The 18,993-nt window shown below is 41.7% G+C and overlaps 2 protein-coding genes across 8 annotated transcripts in view; both read right to left on the bottom strand.

Annotated features, from left to right (window-relative positions):
• The window catches only part of lrrc71 (leucine rich repeat containing 71), a 40,430-nt gene extending 31,560 nt beyond the window's left edge, over positions 1–8,870 (bottom strand). For 5 of the 6 annotated variants that reach the window (XR_015849685.1, XR_015849687.1, XR_015849688.1 and 2 more), the window contains exons 1-6: positions 8,733–8,870; positions 8,613–8,651; positions 8,428–8,550; positions 4,432–4,539; positions 4,290–4,365; positions 1,884–2,027 (exon numbers count right to left, since the gene is read on the bottom strand). Coding sequence is in view for 1 of the 6 variants with exons in the window: in XM_088328300.1 (XP_088184426.1) it covers positions 1,884–2,027; positions 4,290–4,365; positions 4,432–4,539; positions 8,428–8,550; positions 8,613–8,651; positions 8,733–8,802 (560 nt within the window). In the remaining 5 variants the exon portion in view is untranslated. Of the gene's footprint in view, positions 1–1,883; positions 2,028–4,289; positions 4,366–4,431; positions 4,636–8,427; positions 8,551–8,612; positions 8,652–8,732 lie in introns of those variants that run through there. The other variant, XR_015849689.1, reaches the window with a different exon arrangement.
• A 1,487-nt stretch (positions 8,871–10,357) lies between these two features.
• The window catches only part of ash1l (ASH1 like histone lysine methyltransferase), a 63,752-nt gene continuing 55,116 nt past the window's right edge, over positions 10,358–18,993 (bottom strand). For both annotated transcript variants that reach the window (XM_088328295.1, XM_088328296.1), the window contains exons 23-26: positions 17,519–17,657; positions 16,422–16,594; positions 16,168–16,334; positions 10,358–12,230 (exon numbers count right to left, since the gene is read on the bottom strand). In XM_088328295.1, the coding sequence (XP_088184421.1) occupies positions 11,841–12,230; positions 16,168–16,334; positions 16,422–16,594; positions 17,519–17,657 (869 nt within the window). In that variant the 3' untranslated portion in view covers positions 10,358–11,840. The remainder of the gene's footprint in view (positions 12,231–16,167; positions 16,335–16,421; positions 16,595–17,518; positions 17,658–18,993) is intronic.

Here is an 18,993-nt window from a genome sequence, read left to right as displayed (position 1 = left end):
CCCTATTTCCCCAGAATTTTTGGTATTTAATAAACCTTTCTTTGTTCAATCCCAGAAAAACTGTCTTAGTTGTATGTAAAACTTACCTAGTTCACCAGGTTGCCACAAAACGTTCAAAAAGACAAACGTCAGTTGGTACAATTTGAAAAATGACAAACATCAGTTGTTAAAAGGTCAGAAATGACAAGCGTTATTTGAAACATTATAAATAACATGTCAGTTAAAACCTTGAATGACAACATTGGTTGTTAAAAACGACTAACATTGGTTGTTAAATTTACAAGTGTCGGCTGTTAAAATGTTAAAGATTCTTTGATAAAAGCATTCGATTTCAAACTATTGAGAATAGTTATGTACTTTTGTTACAGAGTTTGACCGCTCAAGTCTTACACAAAATGCACACTACAGCTGCTAATAAGCCTGTTCTTGGTTTACAGCGATTAAAAAATGTTGATTTCATGTACCGTAAATTCCGGACTATAAGCCGCTACTTTTTTCCCAAATCTTCAACCCTGCGGCTTATTCAGTGATGCGGCCAATTTATGTAATTTTTCTAACAGCCGCCAGCGGCGCTCGAGTACAAAGGGTAAGGTTTAGACCGGTGGAATATATGCGCCGAGGAAGACTGTAACTTCTTAGCTTGTGCACTAATTGAATTAGCGTAGACATATCCTCATAATGTAAATTGCAAAAAGAAAGGCACATGATGTAGCTTTCAAGCTCAAAGCAAACGGGCAGTCCGATAAAGAAGGAATCAGAGCTGCTGCATGTAAACTTCACTTTGCGAGCGTGTTGCTAGCGTGTTTTTGAAGGGAGCGTGGGGCGACGTCAATATGACAAAGTCTCTTTCCCATACTAGGTAAGACGACTTTGATGACGTCGTTTTAAGGAGGAAGATGAGAATGGTGTACCATAGATTCTACGAGTACGGCATGTTTTTTTAACAGACCCGTTTACTGCGAGCGTGTTGCTAGTAGCGTTTTGCTACCCTTCACAGGCACAGTTTGGGATGAAAGATATAATATTATAATTAAAGCTTTGAAAACTCTCTCGGTGTACCGTCTTTCTTTGTAAATATGTGTAACCGATGTATAATATGTATTTGCACCTGTATATTTTTGTAATGTATTTATTTGAGACACTTATTTTGATATGTTTTGCGAATTAAAAAAAGAGGGGCGGAGCAAACACAGGCTGACGGGAAGTGGGGTAAAGGTGAGTGAGACCTGTTGTCGTGGCGGACAATAGTGGATATATATTTTTCCCACCCTTACCTTTGGAAATATAGACTTTTTTTCCTTGGATTAGTTTCAACTGGTACCCGGACTCTGCAGGTCTGCATCAAATATTAAGTACCGGTATCATTTTCTGTTCATATTGCCGGCTGAGGCTTTTGGACTGTGTACTTTATATTCAGTTACAATCGCGGAACTCAAGTTTGGGCTAATTTTGTGATTGTATTACATGTTTTAATGTGGGCGCATGCGGCTTATATACAGGTGCGGCTTGTGTGAGTACAAAATCAGTTTTCCTCTTAAAATGTAGTGGGTGCGGCTTATAATCAGGTGCGCCTTATAGTCCGGAATTTACGGTATTATTTATTCACATTCCCTAAAGAATGGACAGAGGTTTATGTATGTCTCTACTGACCGAGCACCGCGTCTAAATGGTTTTCAATTAGTATTTAATTTTTGTAGGAATGTGCGGTATGTTCAATAAAGTATATATTTTTTTCATCGTACCCATTCATCATCTATTGCACCATTAATTCAACTTCATGCTAAGTTGAAGAAAAACATGAACAATTATCCAGTGATTTGACAAATGGTTTCAATAGAATATTAAAGTATATTAAAATAATGTTAAGTTGCAGGTGTACTTACGCGCTCCCCTCGCAAAAGAGTAAATGGTGCTTGTAGTCGGCCAGGGGGTTTCCCTCCAACGTGATGGCCCTGAGGCTGGTGCAGGCTCCCACGGCGTTGACCAGGGCCACCACCATCTGCTCCGTCAAACCCGCCTGCCAAAAACTGCTCTAGCATTTTTATTTTAGAACAGGGGTGGACATTTTTTTGCCAGGGGGCCCATCCTGTAGGCCTAGCCCATTTTTTTTTTTAATTAGGACAAGAAAGTTTGATCCCATTACCTCGATTTTAGCTAACCAGCATTAGCCCCTTGTCAATTTAAGATTTGATTTAAAGGTTTTGTTGATATTATCCAAAATTATGCACAGAATTGCCCCCTCATATCTTTCAGATTTAATTTCACCTTATGTTGCTACTCAGGGCCTTAACTCTGAAAACACTGGTCGACTAGTGATCCCAGAGCCAAGAATAAATGCACAGGTTAGAGAGCATTCTCCATTGGGGCCCCGGTACTATGGAACGCTCTGGCCTGAGATTTGAAATGCGACCAAAGTGGAACTCTTTAAATCTAGGCCTAAAACAAACTTATACAGTTTGTCACAAAAGTGAGTACAACACTCACATTTCTGCAGAGATTTTATCATAGTGTTTAGTAGAACAACACTGAAGAAACATCCCTTTGACACAATGAAGTTCAGTCTGTGTAAAGCTAATACAGCGGTTTAAATTTATTTTAACCCTCAAAAAACTCAAAATATAGCCGTTAATAACTACACCCCTTTGCAACGAAAGTGGGTACACCCTAAAGTGAAAGTTCCTGAAGTGTATGATCTGAGTACTTCCAGGCTGACCCCCCTACTCTTTCAATCTCTGCTGCAATGCTGACAGCACTCTACCGGTATCTTTCTTAGATAGCATTTGGATGCGACACTGGGCGCGTTCACTTAGCTTCTTTGGACATCCAACACAAGCCTTGTTGTAGGTGCATCCTGACTTTTTTTAAAACACTGGAGGATATTGGCCACTGTACTGCAGCACAACTTCAGGTTGTTGGTAATAATCTTAAAGCCTTGGGGATCCATTTGTAGTACCTCAATCATTTTTTTAAGTTCCCCAGATAGTTCCTTGCAATGGTGTTTCATACTGGGAGATTCAGTGACCAGTTTGACAAAGTCTACTTTAAATTGAACACAGCTACTCCCTATTCATACTTGAGCCCTATTAAGAGTAACAAGTCGCATGGTATTTTGGCGGGAAAATGGCAACAGTGCTTTGTTTGGACATATTGAATGAAAACTTTATTTCGAACATTAAAATAAAAACAGGACAAAAACAATGAGTCAACAACAAAATAATGTCACATAACATGTTCGAAAAGGGGTAGTCAGAAGCAGATGCTTATTTTTCCTACCCCTTTATCTTCCCTATTAAATACCTTTTACAAATCCTCCTTTCCCCTTATGTCTAATATAACAAAATCTCGTGGATATACTTATTCCTTTTGTCAGATATCAATAATTATAATAATTACAATAATCACATATTTCATACACTAATCTTCGCAATACCCATCCCTCAACGTAACAATACGCCCAGTTACCAAATGTCACTGCGGCACCAATGATAATAACAACAATAAACATGATATTTATAATAACAGTTCCGATATAATAATAGCAACAATAACAACAAGTTAAACATAGTTATAAACGCAGTATTTCCAATCTCCCTCATATCCCATTCTGTTCATCCCTGTATTTCGCCAGTAATGCTTTTTTGTATTTAAATTTGAACACATGGATAGTTGGACATTGTTTGATCTCATCTTGTAAATTATTCCAAAGTTTGACCCCACACACACATACTTTTCCTGGTGGTTCTCACCTTTGGGAATTTGAAATCACTACAGCCCCTCAAGTTATAATTTCCCTCTTTCCGAGTAAATAATTTTTGTATGTTTTCTGGCACTCTGTTTTTGTTGACCATAAATAACAGTTGTGAAGTGAAAAATTGTATTAAATCATCCAATTTTAATAATTTGGACTGCATGAATAAAATATTGGTATGATCCCGATATCCCACCCTGTGTACGTTTCTGATTGCACGTTTTTGAAGGATAAAAAGGGGCTGTAGTGAACTTTTGTAATGATGGCCCCAGACTTCTGCACAATATGTTTAATATGGCAGAACGAGAGAACAATATAATACAATGCATTATAATTTGAAAGAAATTTGGCTTTATTAATAATTGAAATGCTTTTAGATACCTTAGTTTTTTATATGTCTGATGTGTCTTTTCCAACTTAATTTATTGTCTTTGGAACATTCAAAAAAACACAGAGGAGATTATAACATGCATTGCATAAGCAGTTATTCATAACGTAACCCAACCTTAAAAAAGTCGACTTCTCTAATTCCAAAACTTACGAGAGGCTTTGAAGTGTGGACGAGGACGAGATGATTTTGCTGAGGACGCGGACAATGGCGTCTTCCACGGGCCATCCTGAAAAGCACCAAGAACAATTATGGGATGTTTGCAAGCTGACAATCAATCATGATGAATTCTTACCCATAATTTTAATGGCAGACGTGACGTGAGGATCTCCATTTTCCAGGACCACTTTCAACTGAGGCTTGAACGCATCGCGGGTAGGTTTTTTGTGCGACTGCCTACCACCTGTCAATATCAAATCCTCCGTCCTCATTGGTCATTGTCTTTAAACAGTGGTTCTCAAACGGTGGTGCGCATCCCGAGTGTATTTTTTTTACTGTCCTAGAATAAAGTGATATTGCAGCTCGACTTCATTAGGGGGCAGCTTTGTTCTGATTGGCAGAGTATGCATTCTGCAGTGAAACATCTGTGTTTTGCAAAAGTGTGGACACATAGTGTAGCAGACTTTCAAGTGACCCTATGAATTTCTTTACCAGGAAGGGAAGACAGGCAGAGAGAGACAAAAAAAAGTATCACAAAAGCTAGGACTAGGAAGTTTAACAAAGCGTATGAAGCGATTGGCTTTACTGCAACCACTGTGTTGGATGTGAAAATACCAGTGTGCTTGCTATGTTTAAAAATTTTGGCAGCGAACAGCATTAAGCTAAAAAAATTAAGCCCGCACTTACATCATTCAACGCCAGACTTTTTGCTCAAACAGAAGAGCCTGTACTAGACAGTTTTTGCCATTTTGACACATTTTTTTAATGCCTACAAAAAATTTTAGTTTTGTAGCTATACAGCCATAGGACAAACAAAAGCTTCAACCCTAATATTTAATTAAAAAAAATATATTACTAGCTTTCTAGTACTCCGGCAAAAAAAGAGGTGGGGGTCTATGCATTTACGTACATAATGCGTGGTGCAATAACAGCAGAATTATTGATGCACACTGCTCGCCCGATCTAGAGTTTCTGGCGGTATCGTGTAGACATTCTATATACCGCGAGAGCTAACTGTGCTCATTGTGATAGCTGTTTACATTCCTCCGGATGCTAACGCTAGCACGGCGCTAAACCTCCTGCTCGCTGCCATAAACAAACAACAGCTTGCACACCCCGACGGAGCTTTCATTATCGCTGGCGACTTTAATAAGGCATGTTTAAGGACTGTTCTTCCAAAATTTTTTCAACATGTGAACTGTGCAACAAGGGGTGAAAAAACTTTGGACCGCGTCTACAGCAACATCAAAAACGCATACAAAGCTTCCCCCCCCCCCACCTAGTAAATTCCAATCACCTATGCTTATCCCTTACCCCCTCATACACCCCCATCCGAAGGAAAACAAAACCTGTAACGAGGACAATACAAACGTGGCCTGAGGGAGCCCTCTCCAAGCTGCAGGACTGTTTTGATCAAACTTGCTGGGAGGTATTTGAACACCATGACCTCCAGAAATTCACTGACACTGTTTTATCCTACATCCGTTACTGCACGGATGAAGTCACAGTATATAAAAAAAATCGAAAACTACCCAAATCAAAAACCCTGGATGTCCAGCGAGGTGCGCACCCTCCTCAAACACCGCAACACCGCCTTCAGGTCTGGAGACAAGGCTCTTTACGGGGTGGCCAGGGCTGACCTGAAGAGAGGCATCAAGAAAGCAAAAGCAGCCTACACAAGGAGGATCGAGCACCTCTTCGCTGGAAATGACCCGAGGAGGATGTGGCAGGGCCTTCAACACATCACCAACTTCAGAGGCCACAACCTGGCAACTGTTGACGCTGAGGCTTCACTAGCTGAGGACCTTAATCAGTTCTTCGCTCGCTTTGAAGCTGGAAGGCCACAAACAGCCACATCACACCCACCAACAACCAGCAGCAACTCCCTCACATTTCAGGAGCACGAGGTTAGGCGTGCGCTGAATACCATAAACCCCAGGAAGGCAACTGGCCCGGATGGAGTACCAGGGAGGGTACTCAGGGACTGTTCCGATCCGCTGGCTGGGGTCTTCACCACCATCTTCAACCGGTCCCTGTCACAGGCGACCGTCCCACCTTGCCTCAAAACCTCCACCATCATTCCCATCCCCAAAAAGTCCGCAGTGGAAAGCCTCAACGACTACAGGCCTGTAGCTCTTACGCCTGTGGTCATGAAGTGCTTCGAGAGGTTAGTGTCCCGGCACATCAAAAACTCCCTGCCACTCACACTGGACCCCCACCAGTTTGCCTACAGGGCAAACCGCTCCACTGACGACGCCATAAACACAGCACTTCACACAGTGTTGAAACACCTGGACCACCGGGGGAGCTACGTCAGAATGCTCTTTCTGGACTTCAGCTCAGCCTTCAACACCATTATCCCGGAGATCCTGGTGGAGAAACTTGCACACCTAGGACTCTCTCCCTCCATCTGCCACTGGATAATGGACTTCCTCTCCAACTGCCCACAGTCGGTGAATCTCGGTACACACGTCTCTCCCATCCTAACACTGAACACTGGCTCCCCCGTGCACTGAGCCCCCTGCTTTTCACCCTCTACAGCTCCGACTGCTCACCGACCCACCCCACAAACACTATAATTAAGTTCGCTGACGATACCACCTTGATCGGCCTCATCTCTGAAGGGGACGAGGCGGCATACAGGGATGAGGTGGAGTCACTTTCAGCGTGGTGTTCGGAAAACCACCTCATATTGAACGCCACAAAAACAAAAGAACTGATTCTGGATTTCAGAAGGAATGGCAGGAATCCAGCACCACTCACCATAAAAGGAGACTGCGTAGAGAGAGTCCACTCTTTCAAATTTCTGGGTGTGCACATCTCCGACGACCTCTCCTGGTCTGCAAACACCAGAGCGGTGGTAGGGAAGGCCCAGCAGCGACTGCACTTCCTGAGATTGCTCAGGAAAAATAACCTAAAACAGCAGCTGCAGGTGTCCTTCTACAAAGCCACAGTGGAGAGCATCCTAACATACTGCATCACGGTGTGGTATGCTGGGTGCACAGCAGCAGACAGGAAAAAGCTCCAGAGGATCATCAAAACAGCCCAGAGAATCGTCGGCTGCTCTCTGCCCAGTCTGGAGGACATTGCCTGCTCTCGCTACCTCAGCAGAGCAGAAAACATCATCAAGGACTTTTCTCACCCCGCCCACCACCTCTTCGACCTGCTGCCTTCCGGCAAGCGCTACAGGTCACACAAAGCAAAAACAAACAGACTCAGAGACAGTTTCTTCCCCACAGCCATTACCACCCTAAACAGACACCGCACAAAAAAACTGTAAACTGTTGCAAAAAACTACCTCACACGAATGTAAAATGGTACTCACGTACATGCTGTCTGCACTATGTTTGTTCACTGCTTAAAACAGACACCGCACAAAAAAACTGAAAACTTGTGCCAACACTACCTCATACGAATATAATGGTACTCATGTCTATGTTCTTGCACATGTCGACTGCACTACGTTTACTGCTCACCTAGCACAATGTCTGACCATTTCCTTTTTCTGCACTATGTTGTCTATGTTTGCACCAATGCATATGCTGACTATTTTTTGCACTATGATGACTTTGCACCAAATGCAATATTGCACAACCCTTACGATACCAACGGTATCACGACAACACTGTATGTAACATCCCTCATGCCGACATTTCTTGTGTAAATACCATGTAAATTATAACTATAGCCTTATCCCCGTTGTTTTATAACCTTACCTTCTCTGTTCCTTTGTCTTCTTGGCTCATACCTCATGAATGTATAAAACTGGAGTGTCATGCCCAATTTCGTTGTCACAATATGTTAACCCATTTTGTAACAATGACAATAAAGGTATATTCTATTCTATTCTATTCTAGTATAGTTTTTACTATTTTGTTGTTACAATGTTACTTGTGTTTCCCAGATCCCTTTACCACCACAGTCGTCGGGGCAACACTTTCTGTGGTGTGTCTTGGGCAAGCACATGCTGGAAGCTCCCATCCCGCTCCAGGCTGTTTTTTGCAGTAGGGGTCAGCAGCCTCCTGAAGTATTTAAATTTTGATAGCGTGGGAGGAGAGGTTTTCTTCTTCCCAGGGGGTGCGTGACAGAAAATAAATGAGAACTACTAAATAAATTTGAGACAGGTGCTTACTTGGCGCGCTCTCCTGGCTGGACGAGCTTGATTTAGTCTTCAAGACCGGGATATTTTTGACGTCCAGAAGGGCGCAAAGGCCGGGGAAATCCGTCATTATGTTTCCAGAACACTCGTAGTCGTCTGGGAGCGTTTTGAAAACTCATTTTGGACTCAGCACCAAAAAAGGCGAATTTGACACTCACCGAAAGTTGGAGTAGCTACCGTCTCCGCCGAACTGGCTCCTAACACACGCACGCACACACACACGCATAATTTATTTCAAAGCACATTTTTATTGCCATATGCTGCTGTTTATAGTCCACCTGCTTGTATAGGCGCCGACTCTTCGGGTTCCTTTTCGGACTTTTCCTTAGCTAGTTTCTTTCTCGCCATGTTTGAAGTTGCTACGAAACACGAACCTCGGTCCCTATGGCAACGCTACATCAAAGTTTCGTAAAATTCGTAAAGTTTTATTAGCAAACCGAGGCCAATGAGTGAAAATAGCTCAAATTTTCGTATTTAATGAACTTTATCATAACTACTTGATACAAAAGTGAAACACAGAACATACATTATACTTAAAAGTAACAACCGTCTACTCGTGTCCAGTAATCCCGCGATATCTCACCTTATCAGCTACACCGCTTATCCTCAGTAGGGTCGCGGGGGTGCTGGAGTCCATCCCAGTAATCATCGGGCAGTGGGCAGGGGACACCCTGAACTGGTTGCCAGCCAATCGCAGGGCACACGGGGACTGACAACTCACTCGCTCATTTACACCTAGGGACAATTTGAACCGACCAATTCACCTGAGATGCATGTTTTTGGAAAGTGGGAGGAAACCGGAGTGCCCGGAGGAAACCCACGCATATCGAAATACGTAAATAAAATAACAGAAGGGTTTTTTTTTTTAGCCTTTTTTGTGAAACACAGAAATATGAACACTTAATAGCAAACGAACAGCGGTCTTCTCTTATTGGGTAATCTTGCGATATCATCAAATTTAGACAAATAACAGACGCCAACAACAACTCTTAAAAATCAGGTATTTATCTAATTTTATTTTGCCTTGTCTGTTTAAGACAAAAAACGCAATGCTAAATATTTAAAAAAGAAAAAGCCAACTTTCCCCTTATGTCACGGGTGTCAAACAGGCGGCCCGCGGGCCGGATCAGATTGTATGCAAAAATGAGCTGCGAGTTGAAATATGTCCACGTGATGTTGCCAAAGCCAGGTGCCTCTCACCAACGCTGTACATGTACTCTGTCTCGCTCTCCTCTCCCTCCATTTGTCTTTCTTTGTTCCTCTGTGTGTCTTTTTACCTTATTCTGCTCTCTTCCCTTTTCCCTTTCTCTTAGTTTTTCCCTTCTTTTTTTCCTCTTTCTCACTATTTTTCTTTGGATTTCCTTCACTCTTTTTTTCCCCCTCTCTCACTTTCTTTTTATCTTTGTTTCTCACATCTTCTCACTTTCTCTCCTCTCTTTGTCCCATCCACTCTTTTCAGCTTCCTCTTACTTTTATTTCTTTCCCTCTCTTTTTCTCTCTAATCAACTAGTCCAGCCCCCGAGAGAATGTTTGTTCTATCATGTGGCCCTCGAGTTAAAATGAGTTTGACACCACACACACACATAAGGCTTATGTGATATATATATATATATATATATATATTATAAAGTCCATTAAATAATTGTGTGAACACAGTTATTTTACAAAATTAAGTAATAATCTGTTTTTTTCTTAACCTTATTTGTGAAACACGGAAAAACAAAATACTGAATACAAACAAATTTTGCCTTCTCGAATCTGGTAGTCTCACAATAAAGTCCTTTATTGATCTGAAACAATGTGTAAATAAATAGTACTTTTATAATCAAGTAATGATCTCGGATTTATATTTTAAAAGTATCAAAATGAAGATATGCATCTGGCACACAGAAAAAATCAGGTATTCACAATGATGTAGTGCTTTTATTTAAAAAACAAACAAATATAAAACAAAAGTTAAAAACCAATAGCGTATCTCCATGAATAATAATTACAAACTGAGGTTCGTTTTTGATAAACTGTACACATCACAAAATGTCAGCCAGTCTGCCATTTACAACACTTGCATCTTATTTTGCGAATGTCCAAAAACAAACTAAAAAAAGACAGAAAATGCACAAATACGAGCATCAGGCAGTCACAAAAATGCAACCTTTTCCTATTTCAAACAAAGTAATAATTCATTATCTTAGTCATTATTGAAAAATGGCAAAACATTTTGATGTTGTCCAGCTTTTTTAGTGTTCAACACTCTGCAGCAAAAAGAATATATTCCCAAATTCTTCCGACTCGTGCACATTAACGAGAATTAGAGGACACCAAAACTAAACTAAGTTATGCTAAGAATAAAATGATTTAAGTGTCTTCGAACAGCAATGAAATTATTTAGAGCAGTCTTTTGTACAGGATAATAAACAAAACACTTTTCATGATATTGCTTTAGGAGGAAAAAAAAACAGTAGTATATACACACATGTTGGCACTGTACAGCTTAACCATTATCATTATTCTTTTCATCCTCGGTGTCAACTGTTATCTTTACATTTTTATGTGAAGGGAGTAGATACTTTCATCACAAATTCATGTCATACCATTGCCATGGCAACAAAGACTACATTAAACCCCTTCTGATATACAGTATTTATTTGTCTCATGCCAGATAAGAAAATATGACGATACATTTCATGTTAGGCCTTGTTTTCCCCCCAAAATTGTTATATGCCATTAAGCCCTTGTTTTTTTTTATTTGTTAAAATGTTGAGGAAAAGTGTGTAGGTACAAAGAATGTGCAAGCCCACACAGTTTAAAATTGTTAGAATCCGAAAGTGTTTCCCTCCCGCCTAAAACTGGTGAATCCATCACTCGAAAAGATCAGCACACAGAGTTAAAATAACAAAACACATTTTGACCCCGAAAATCCCACCGCCCACCCACTTTCTTTTTTGAAACGGAGCAGCAGTCAGTGAGACTGGCTTTCCCTCCATCAAGTACTATTTGAGTGTGTTTTCAATACGATGACTTCACACTATGTTAGCAAAAAGTGCAGTTTGTTTTCCTCACCCGCAGCATCTTCAATTGCAGCGAGTTGACGCACCAATTTGAAGATTGATGCCTCCCGTTTTAGATTCCTTGTGTTTCTTCTAGCCAAAAGTCCCCTCCTCCATCCCATTTTCTGCAGACGCGTCAAATCCAACAAGTGGTTGTGCTCTTTTGGGATTCATTAATTTGCCGCACTAATGTGACATCAATGTAAAGTTTTCAGGCGCTTTGTAATCCAGGAAGAGAAGCAAACAGGAAGAGCAGAGCTAGACCAACATTACGGTGCTTTTGTTGTCCTTTCTCAGCCCTGGCAAAAGAAGGGATGGATTCAGGAAGTTAGAGGGGTTTCAGTCGAGTGGGACGCTGTTAGCGTGCGTGGCAGCGATCCCCTCTGCGCTTTGGCCGGGCGCCCGCTTCAATAAGTCCAAGAGAATCTTGTTGAGACGCTCTCTTTGAGCTTCTCTCCTGCCCGGTTGTGGGCGACGAAGCGGCGAGGGCGGTCTTTCCGCCACCTTATCTCGCTCTTTTTGCTCTACCGCCTCCCCGTCTTTGTCCTTGTCCCCTTCTGGCTTTCCCGCTAAAAGCTGAGGCGTAACGACATCCAAGTCCAACCTAACGTCGTCTGGACGCTCGCAGGAGGATCCGTCATCCTCGCCACCTTCCGATCCTTTGGAGCGCTCGCTCTTCCACGCCGAGCGCCCGCCATTCCTCTTGTAGTTGTCGGGCACGTAATGAGGCTGTAATACAACAATTAATTTTTTTCTAACAGAAATGAGCAAAGTTGGGAGTTAAAGCTTTACAAATGAAAAGAGGCGAGATCTGATATCCGGACCCGAACCAAAATTCGGGTAGGGCCGAAAATGTCAATCATTAGTTGGAGCTTTGGCCCGGGCCGGGCTTCTCTCTTGTTGCAGTGCTTTTTAAAAAGTTTTGTAATTAAAATATATTTTAAAAAATCTACTGCTTACGTCCGACAGTTTTTTGAGATGGTCGGATCCAGCTAGGTGGGGGGAGGGGGGAAGCTCTGTGCGCATGTTTGATGTTACTGTGCACACAGTCCACGTATTGAATGAATTTGGGAAGTACAGTCCTTAAGCATGCCTGATTAAAGTCGGCGGCAACAATAAAATCTCCTTTGGGGTGTGCAAGCTACTGTTTGTTGATAGCAGCGAGTAGGAGATTTAGCGCTTTGCTAACGTTAGCATCCGGTGGAACGTAAACAGCAATCACAAAGACCATAGTTAGCTAACTCAATAGATAGAAGGGTCTACCGGGTAGACTCTACCCGATACTGCTAGAAACTATCGGGTGAGCAGTGTGTGTCAATGGTTCTGCTGTTATTGCAGCACATAGTCCCCCACCCGTTCTTACAGGAGTCTACGTCTCGGTCGTGCCGGTGTAGCGTGCGTCCTGCTAGTTGGACTGTGGCGTCGGGGAGGCCAAGACTCCATGATGACTAAAATATTGCAATTCTGGACGAAGCTGTTGGTGGCGATCCGCAGCTCAAATTCACTAATTTTGTGAACGATGGGAAAGGGATGTTAAGTAGATTGTTGGATTTGCATGTTTACAGAGGTGAAATGAGTGGTATGTCTGATCATTTTTATGTGGAAAGAAAACTGAGAATAAATGAATCGTGGCGGGCTAGTTGTAAGAAGAGTGTGAGGGAAGAGGTGAAAATGTCAGAGTTGAATAAGGCAGAAAAGGAAAGAGGATGGGGGAAGAGTATAAACGGATTAGTAGAAGTGGAGAGTGTGGAAAAGGAATGGAAGTGGATTAAAGAGGCAGTGTTGAGGAGTGCAAAAGAAGTGTGTGGAATGAGAAAAGTTAGTCGAAGTGAATGGTGGAATTATGAGGTCTCGGAGGCTGTGACAGAGAAGAGATGTGTCTTTGAGGAGTGGCTGCAAGACAAGAGTGGTGATGCGTAAGAAAGGTATGAAGTGAAGAAAAGGTTGGTAAAAGCGGTAATATAAGCAGCGAAAAGGAAAGCAAATGATAAATGGTGTTAAAAGATAGGAGTGAACTTTAAGGAGAAAAGTGTTCTGGAAAGAAGTGAAAAGAGTAAGAAAGAACAAGTCTGGAAAGGGAGCGAAAGTGAAAGATAGGGACGGTAGATTTCTGGTTAGTGGTAGTGCAGTCAGGACGAGATGGGCAGAGTATTTCGAGGAGTTGCTGAATGTGGAGAATGGGAGAGAAGTGAGTCGAGGCGATCGGTGGTATGGGGAGAATGCGCGTGTTCAGTGATTTATATGTAAAGTCTGTGGAAACACGGGAGGTGCAAGAGTGAAAGAAATGGATGGTTGTACTGCTGAATGCTCGAAGAAAGGGTGCACTGCTATGATTGACTGGTTAATACGCTTGTTGAATGTGTGGTGCATGTGTGGTGCCATTGTATAAGGGTAAAGGTGATAAGTATGAATGTAGCATTTCGAGAGGTATCAGTTTGTTGTCTGTGCCGGGTAAGCTGTATGGAAAAGTCTTGATTAAGAGAGTGAGAGGAAGAACAGATGAGGAAGTGATGGAGGAATAGAGTGGTTTCAGAAAAGGAAGAATATGTGCGGACCAAGTGTTTGCAGTATGACAGGTGTGTGAGAAATATTTTGCAAAAGGTAAGAATTTTTATTTGGCTTTCATGGACTTGGAAAAGGCGTATGACAGAGTTGATAGAGATGTGTTGTAGCAGGTGATGGTACAATGTATGGAGTGGGTGGAAAGTTGTTGGAAGCACTGAAGAGTTTTTATGTGAACAGCAGAGCATGAGTGAGAGTAGGGAGTGAGACAAGTGAGTGGTTCCTTGTGTTGACTGGTGTGGGACAGGGGTGTGTGATGACGCCATGGCTGTTTAATGTGTACATCAATGGTGTGGTGAGAGAGGTGAATGCAAAAATATTTGGCAGAAGTGTAGAGATGGATAACAGTGGAACGGTGTGGCAGGTAAGTCAGTTGTTTGCAGATGACACAGCGCTTGTGGCCGATTCTGAGGAAAAATCATTGCACAGAGTGAATCAAGGAAGCAAGGTTTTGGGTGCTCTGAGGAAAATGATGAGCAACAAGAGTATAAGTAGAGATGTTAAGAGGGGACTGTATGAGAGTGTGATTGTGCTGACTGTGTTGTATGGTGCATAAACCTGGAGCCTGAACGCAGATTTGAGAAGGAAATGAATTATTAATTATTAGTATTATTAAATTAATAAATTATTTTTGACATGAAGTATTTGAAGAGTATATTCGGAGAGACAAGACTGCATAATTTGAGAAATGAAATTGTGAGAGACAGAAGTGGAGTAGTAGTTGAACTGAGCAAGCGTGTGGATAAGAGAGTACCCGTTTGGTTTGGACACATGGAGAGGATGGATGAGGAGCAAATGTTGAAGAGGATCAACAGAGCAGAAGTAAATGGGAGGAGACCAAGAGGAAGGCCGAGATTGATGTGGATGGATGGTGTTATGAGTATACAGCACGAAAGAGGTCTAGATCTAGTGGAAGCTAGAGCTCTTGTTGGTGATAGGAATTAGTGGAGAGGTGTTGTGAAAGGATAGTAGGATGTTTGGATGCGTTCTAAGGGATGGGCAGGGCACCTGTATGGTGTGGCAGGGGTAAACCAGCGAAAGTTGTCGGGGCCTGCTGTTAAACAGAAGGGAGTGTTGTGTCACATGAACCGAGTGACATGGCCGCTTTGTGTCCCGTTTCATTTGGAGGGACGAAAGCATGACCAACTTGGGTGCTTAACTTGTTTGGGCATTTAGGTTGGCCATGGACACATTTTTTGTGTTTTTTGCCACTTTTTCCTTTCCTTTGTTTTGTTTTTGTGTATGTGTTTGTTTTGCTGTCGGTCACCCCTCTCGAGGGATGTGACCAGGGTAGATAGACAGACTATAGAAATAACATTTAAACATATCTTTTCTAATTTATTTGAGCTACACACAAATATTTAAGGCAGTATTTCTCCGCGCAAGTAGGACAGTGCGCATCTCACTTTCCCTTATTCTGTGTCACTACATTATTTTGTTGTTGAAATGCATTTATCATGTTAAAAAAAATATGTACATTATTTTAATCTATGAAAGTAGTAGTTTATTTTCTTCCCTAAATACAACGGGATGACGTGATACTAAAAAAATGAAAGCTATGGAATTTTCATAAAGAAAAGTGTTGAAATTTATACATCCCAAGTTTTCACAAATAATATGATATTTCGGGTCTTTTTCAGGCTTGTCCAGCAAAATCTAGTTGATTGGTCCGGCGGGGGCAAAAAAAATATATCAAATTTCGGGTTTGCTTCAGGAGTGTTCCTGTCAATCAAGTTAATTAGTCGGGTCAGGTGTCAATACTTGCAGGCTGGGCTGTATTTTTTAGGCCTGATCTTACCTCTACAAAGTAATAAGTTACAAAGGAATGTGTTCTTGGAAGGTGCACACAAAAATCCAAAATTTTTGCTGCAGAATGCCAAGAGCACCGTGCCCCTACACACCTTACACAGTCCTCAGCAGCGCGTATTTTCTCTCCAGTCAAAGGCGTTTTAGAGGAACGCTCTACTTTTTGGTGTTAGTAATCTGGGGGGTAACTGGATGGCTTTTTAAATGAAGTCACAAGTCAATGTAACTAATGAATATTTTTCAGAAACGTGCCCAACAATGACTATTAGGTCACTGAGCACTTATTTTTAGTTCCTACCGAGAAATCCCTCTTGGGTGTGAGGCGCTTGGGGAAGTGGTTGAAGGCGTAGGTCTTAGTGCAGACCGGGTAGCGGTTGCGGTGGATCTTGTAAAAGAGGTGAGCCGACTTGTCCAAACGATAGTCGCAGATGTACACGTCCAGCTCTTTCACACCTTTTGGCCGACCTGCCGGGAGATAACTTTCTTTTTAAAGAGCGTCGGTGGAATAGCCTTGAACACTGAAAAAGGAAATGGACGTTGTTTGCTACCAACCTTTGCAGTATGTGTAGAGATCCAGAACGCAGCAGGGGGCCACCACGGCCTCCAGAGGGATGATCTCGTAAAGCGGCATGCGAAACAACTCATTGTGGTAGAAGCGGCGCGACGGCGAATGGTGCGTTTCGTGAGGCCGGAAGTAGTGGTGGCCGAAGGCGAAGCGCTCACCCCTTTGAATTAGGCCGGAACACAAAAGATCACTCTTCATTTGGGCTGCAACCAATAGTCCACAAATATCCATAACAGGAAATAGTCGATGATGAATTTTATTGTCTCCAGACACGTTTGTACATCAGAGTGAGGCATCTTACATGAATATAATCTATGCTGAGAGTCCTGAATGCTAACATACAGGAATGACTGTGGCAATATCAAGTACGCATACCAAAACTTTGTTTGGGAACATTTTATTTTTATGTTAACATTTTTATAATAAAAAAACTACTTCAAAGTTTCCGACTTTACACATCATGGAAGTATCTATGTGATGCATGGACATTTTAAGAAAAATTACTTTGGCCAGTTGAACAAAACGGAGTTAGACTCGCCTCGGTAAGATGCAAGTAACATTCATGCCGTTACGGTTTTGATGAATAAGAGAGCTCAAACCTTATGCCTAGGTGCTAACTTATTTGAAATTAAATGCATGCAGTCGAGAAAAAACTTCAGTCGTCAAAATCTTAAAAACAACAAATAATTGTCATAAGTGTTTAATTTCTAACTGTTGAAAATCAAGAAGCTCCTTTGTCATTGACTTTGCAGTTGGCGAATGTACTTCAAAAAATGCATATCATATTTGTTTAATTTACTGTTCTACTGCTGCTAATGAGTCGGTTCTTGATTTACAGGGGATACAACTGTTGGCTTGATTTTAATTTATCTTTATTTGGCTGTCCCTGAAAATGGACAGATGTTTATTTATTTATAAAAATGTATTTCATTGTACCCACTTGTGTTTATTATCATTTGCCACATCGTTAAATCCATTTCATATTAAATTTAAGGATAAAAAAATGACAATCTAGTTGATTGGTAAAATAGTCGTTAGTTGCAGCTCTACTCTGTATTGGGAAAGGACAATAAAAGTTTCTTACTTTTCATTTTTCCAGAGTTTCTCGATGCGGAAGATGTCCAGTTTGTCTCGGTTGATGTGCGTGAGGAGACGGTAGGACTGTCGGATGGGCTGGCCCTCCAACGTCCGTCGGCTGTCCCTCATTAGGTACACGCAATCCCCTGTGTGCACATATTCACATTTTTAATAGACTTTTTGATAACTTTGTTCGGGTTTTAATATTGGACACATGCAAAGGATATTTCATAGTATGCGAGTTCCTTATTTTGACTATTAATGCGCACTGTTGTTCATTGTTTTGACTATTACATCATCGTCGCTACCGGCAAATCATGTTGCTGTTCTTGGATTACCGCACCGCTTAGGGGTGATCTGATGTTGTAACCTTAAAGATTTAACTAAAACAGGGGGCTCAGGGGAAGGCGTCAGAACAGGCAATGGAATTCTCTTTTCTGAAGCATTCTCTTGCCACTCTCCTTGCAAGTTTAAAATCTACTGATGTCTTCTCTCTTTGTTTTGAGTGTCTACTTGAGTTAACACTTATCACATTCCTATACCCTCGATGGCAAGCATCGTCTCCCGACACTTTTAGTAGCAGCGTTGGGACAAACATTACAAAGAAAGGCCTTCCTGGAATGCAATTACCGTACTTTTTGCTACATTATAAACACTGGCTTTAAATACCGTAAATTCCGGACTATAAGCCGCTACTTTTTTCCCCAAACTTTCAACCCTGCGGCTTATTCAGTGATGCGGCCAATTTATGTAATTTTTTTAACGGCTGCCAGCGGCGCTCGAGTACAAAAGGTAAGATTTAGACCGGTGGAATATATGCGCTGAGGAAGACTGCAACTTCTTGGCTTGTGCATAAATTAAATTACCGTAAACATACCCTCATCATGCAAAATGCAAAAAGAAAGGCACATGACGCAGCTTTCAAGCTAAAAGCAATAGAGCACTCGATAAAGAAGGAAACAGAGCTACTGCATGTAAACTTTACCAGACCCGTTTACTGAGTTGCGAGCGTGTTGCTCGTGTGTTTTGGAATAAGGGAGAGTGGGACGACGTCTATATGACAAAGTTTCTTTCCGACACAGAGTAAGACGACTTTGATGGCTTCAGTTCTAAGGAGGAAGATGAGGAGGGTTACCGTGATTTTTACAAGCACGGTATGTTTTTTTTAACAGACCCGTTTACTGTGTTGCGAGCGTGTTGCTACCATTAACTGCCCTGTCACAGGCACCGTTTGGGATGAAAGTTATATTATTATTAAAGCTTTGAAAACGATCTCGGTGTACCGTCTTTCTTTGTAAATATGTGTAACCATGTATAATATGTATTTGCAACTGTATATTTTTTTAATTATTAATTTGAGACACTTATTCTGATATGTTTTGCATGGTCGAATTAAAAAGAAGGGGCAGAACAAACGCGGGGTGACGGGAAGTGGGGTAAAGAAAAGACCTGTTTGTGGACGCGGAAGACAATAGTCCCACC

The sequence above is a fragment of the Urocampus carinirostris genome, chromosome 2 (genome assembly GCF_059441175.1).
Source record: "Urocampus carinirostris isolate Australia breed hairy pipefish chromosome 2, RoL_Ucar_1.0, whole genome shotgun sequence".
NCBI lineage: Eukaryota > Metazoa > Chordata > Actinopteri > Syngnathiformes > Syngnathidae > Urocampus > Urocampus carinirostris.
This window is presented reverse-complemented; position numbering and strand designations above follow the sequence as displayed.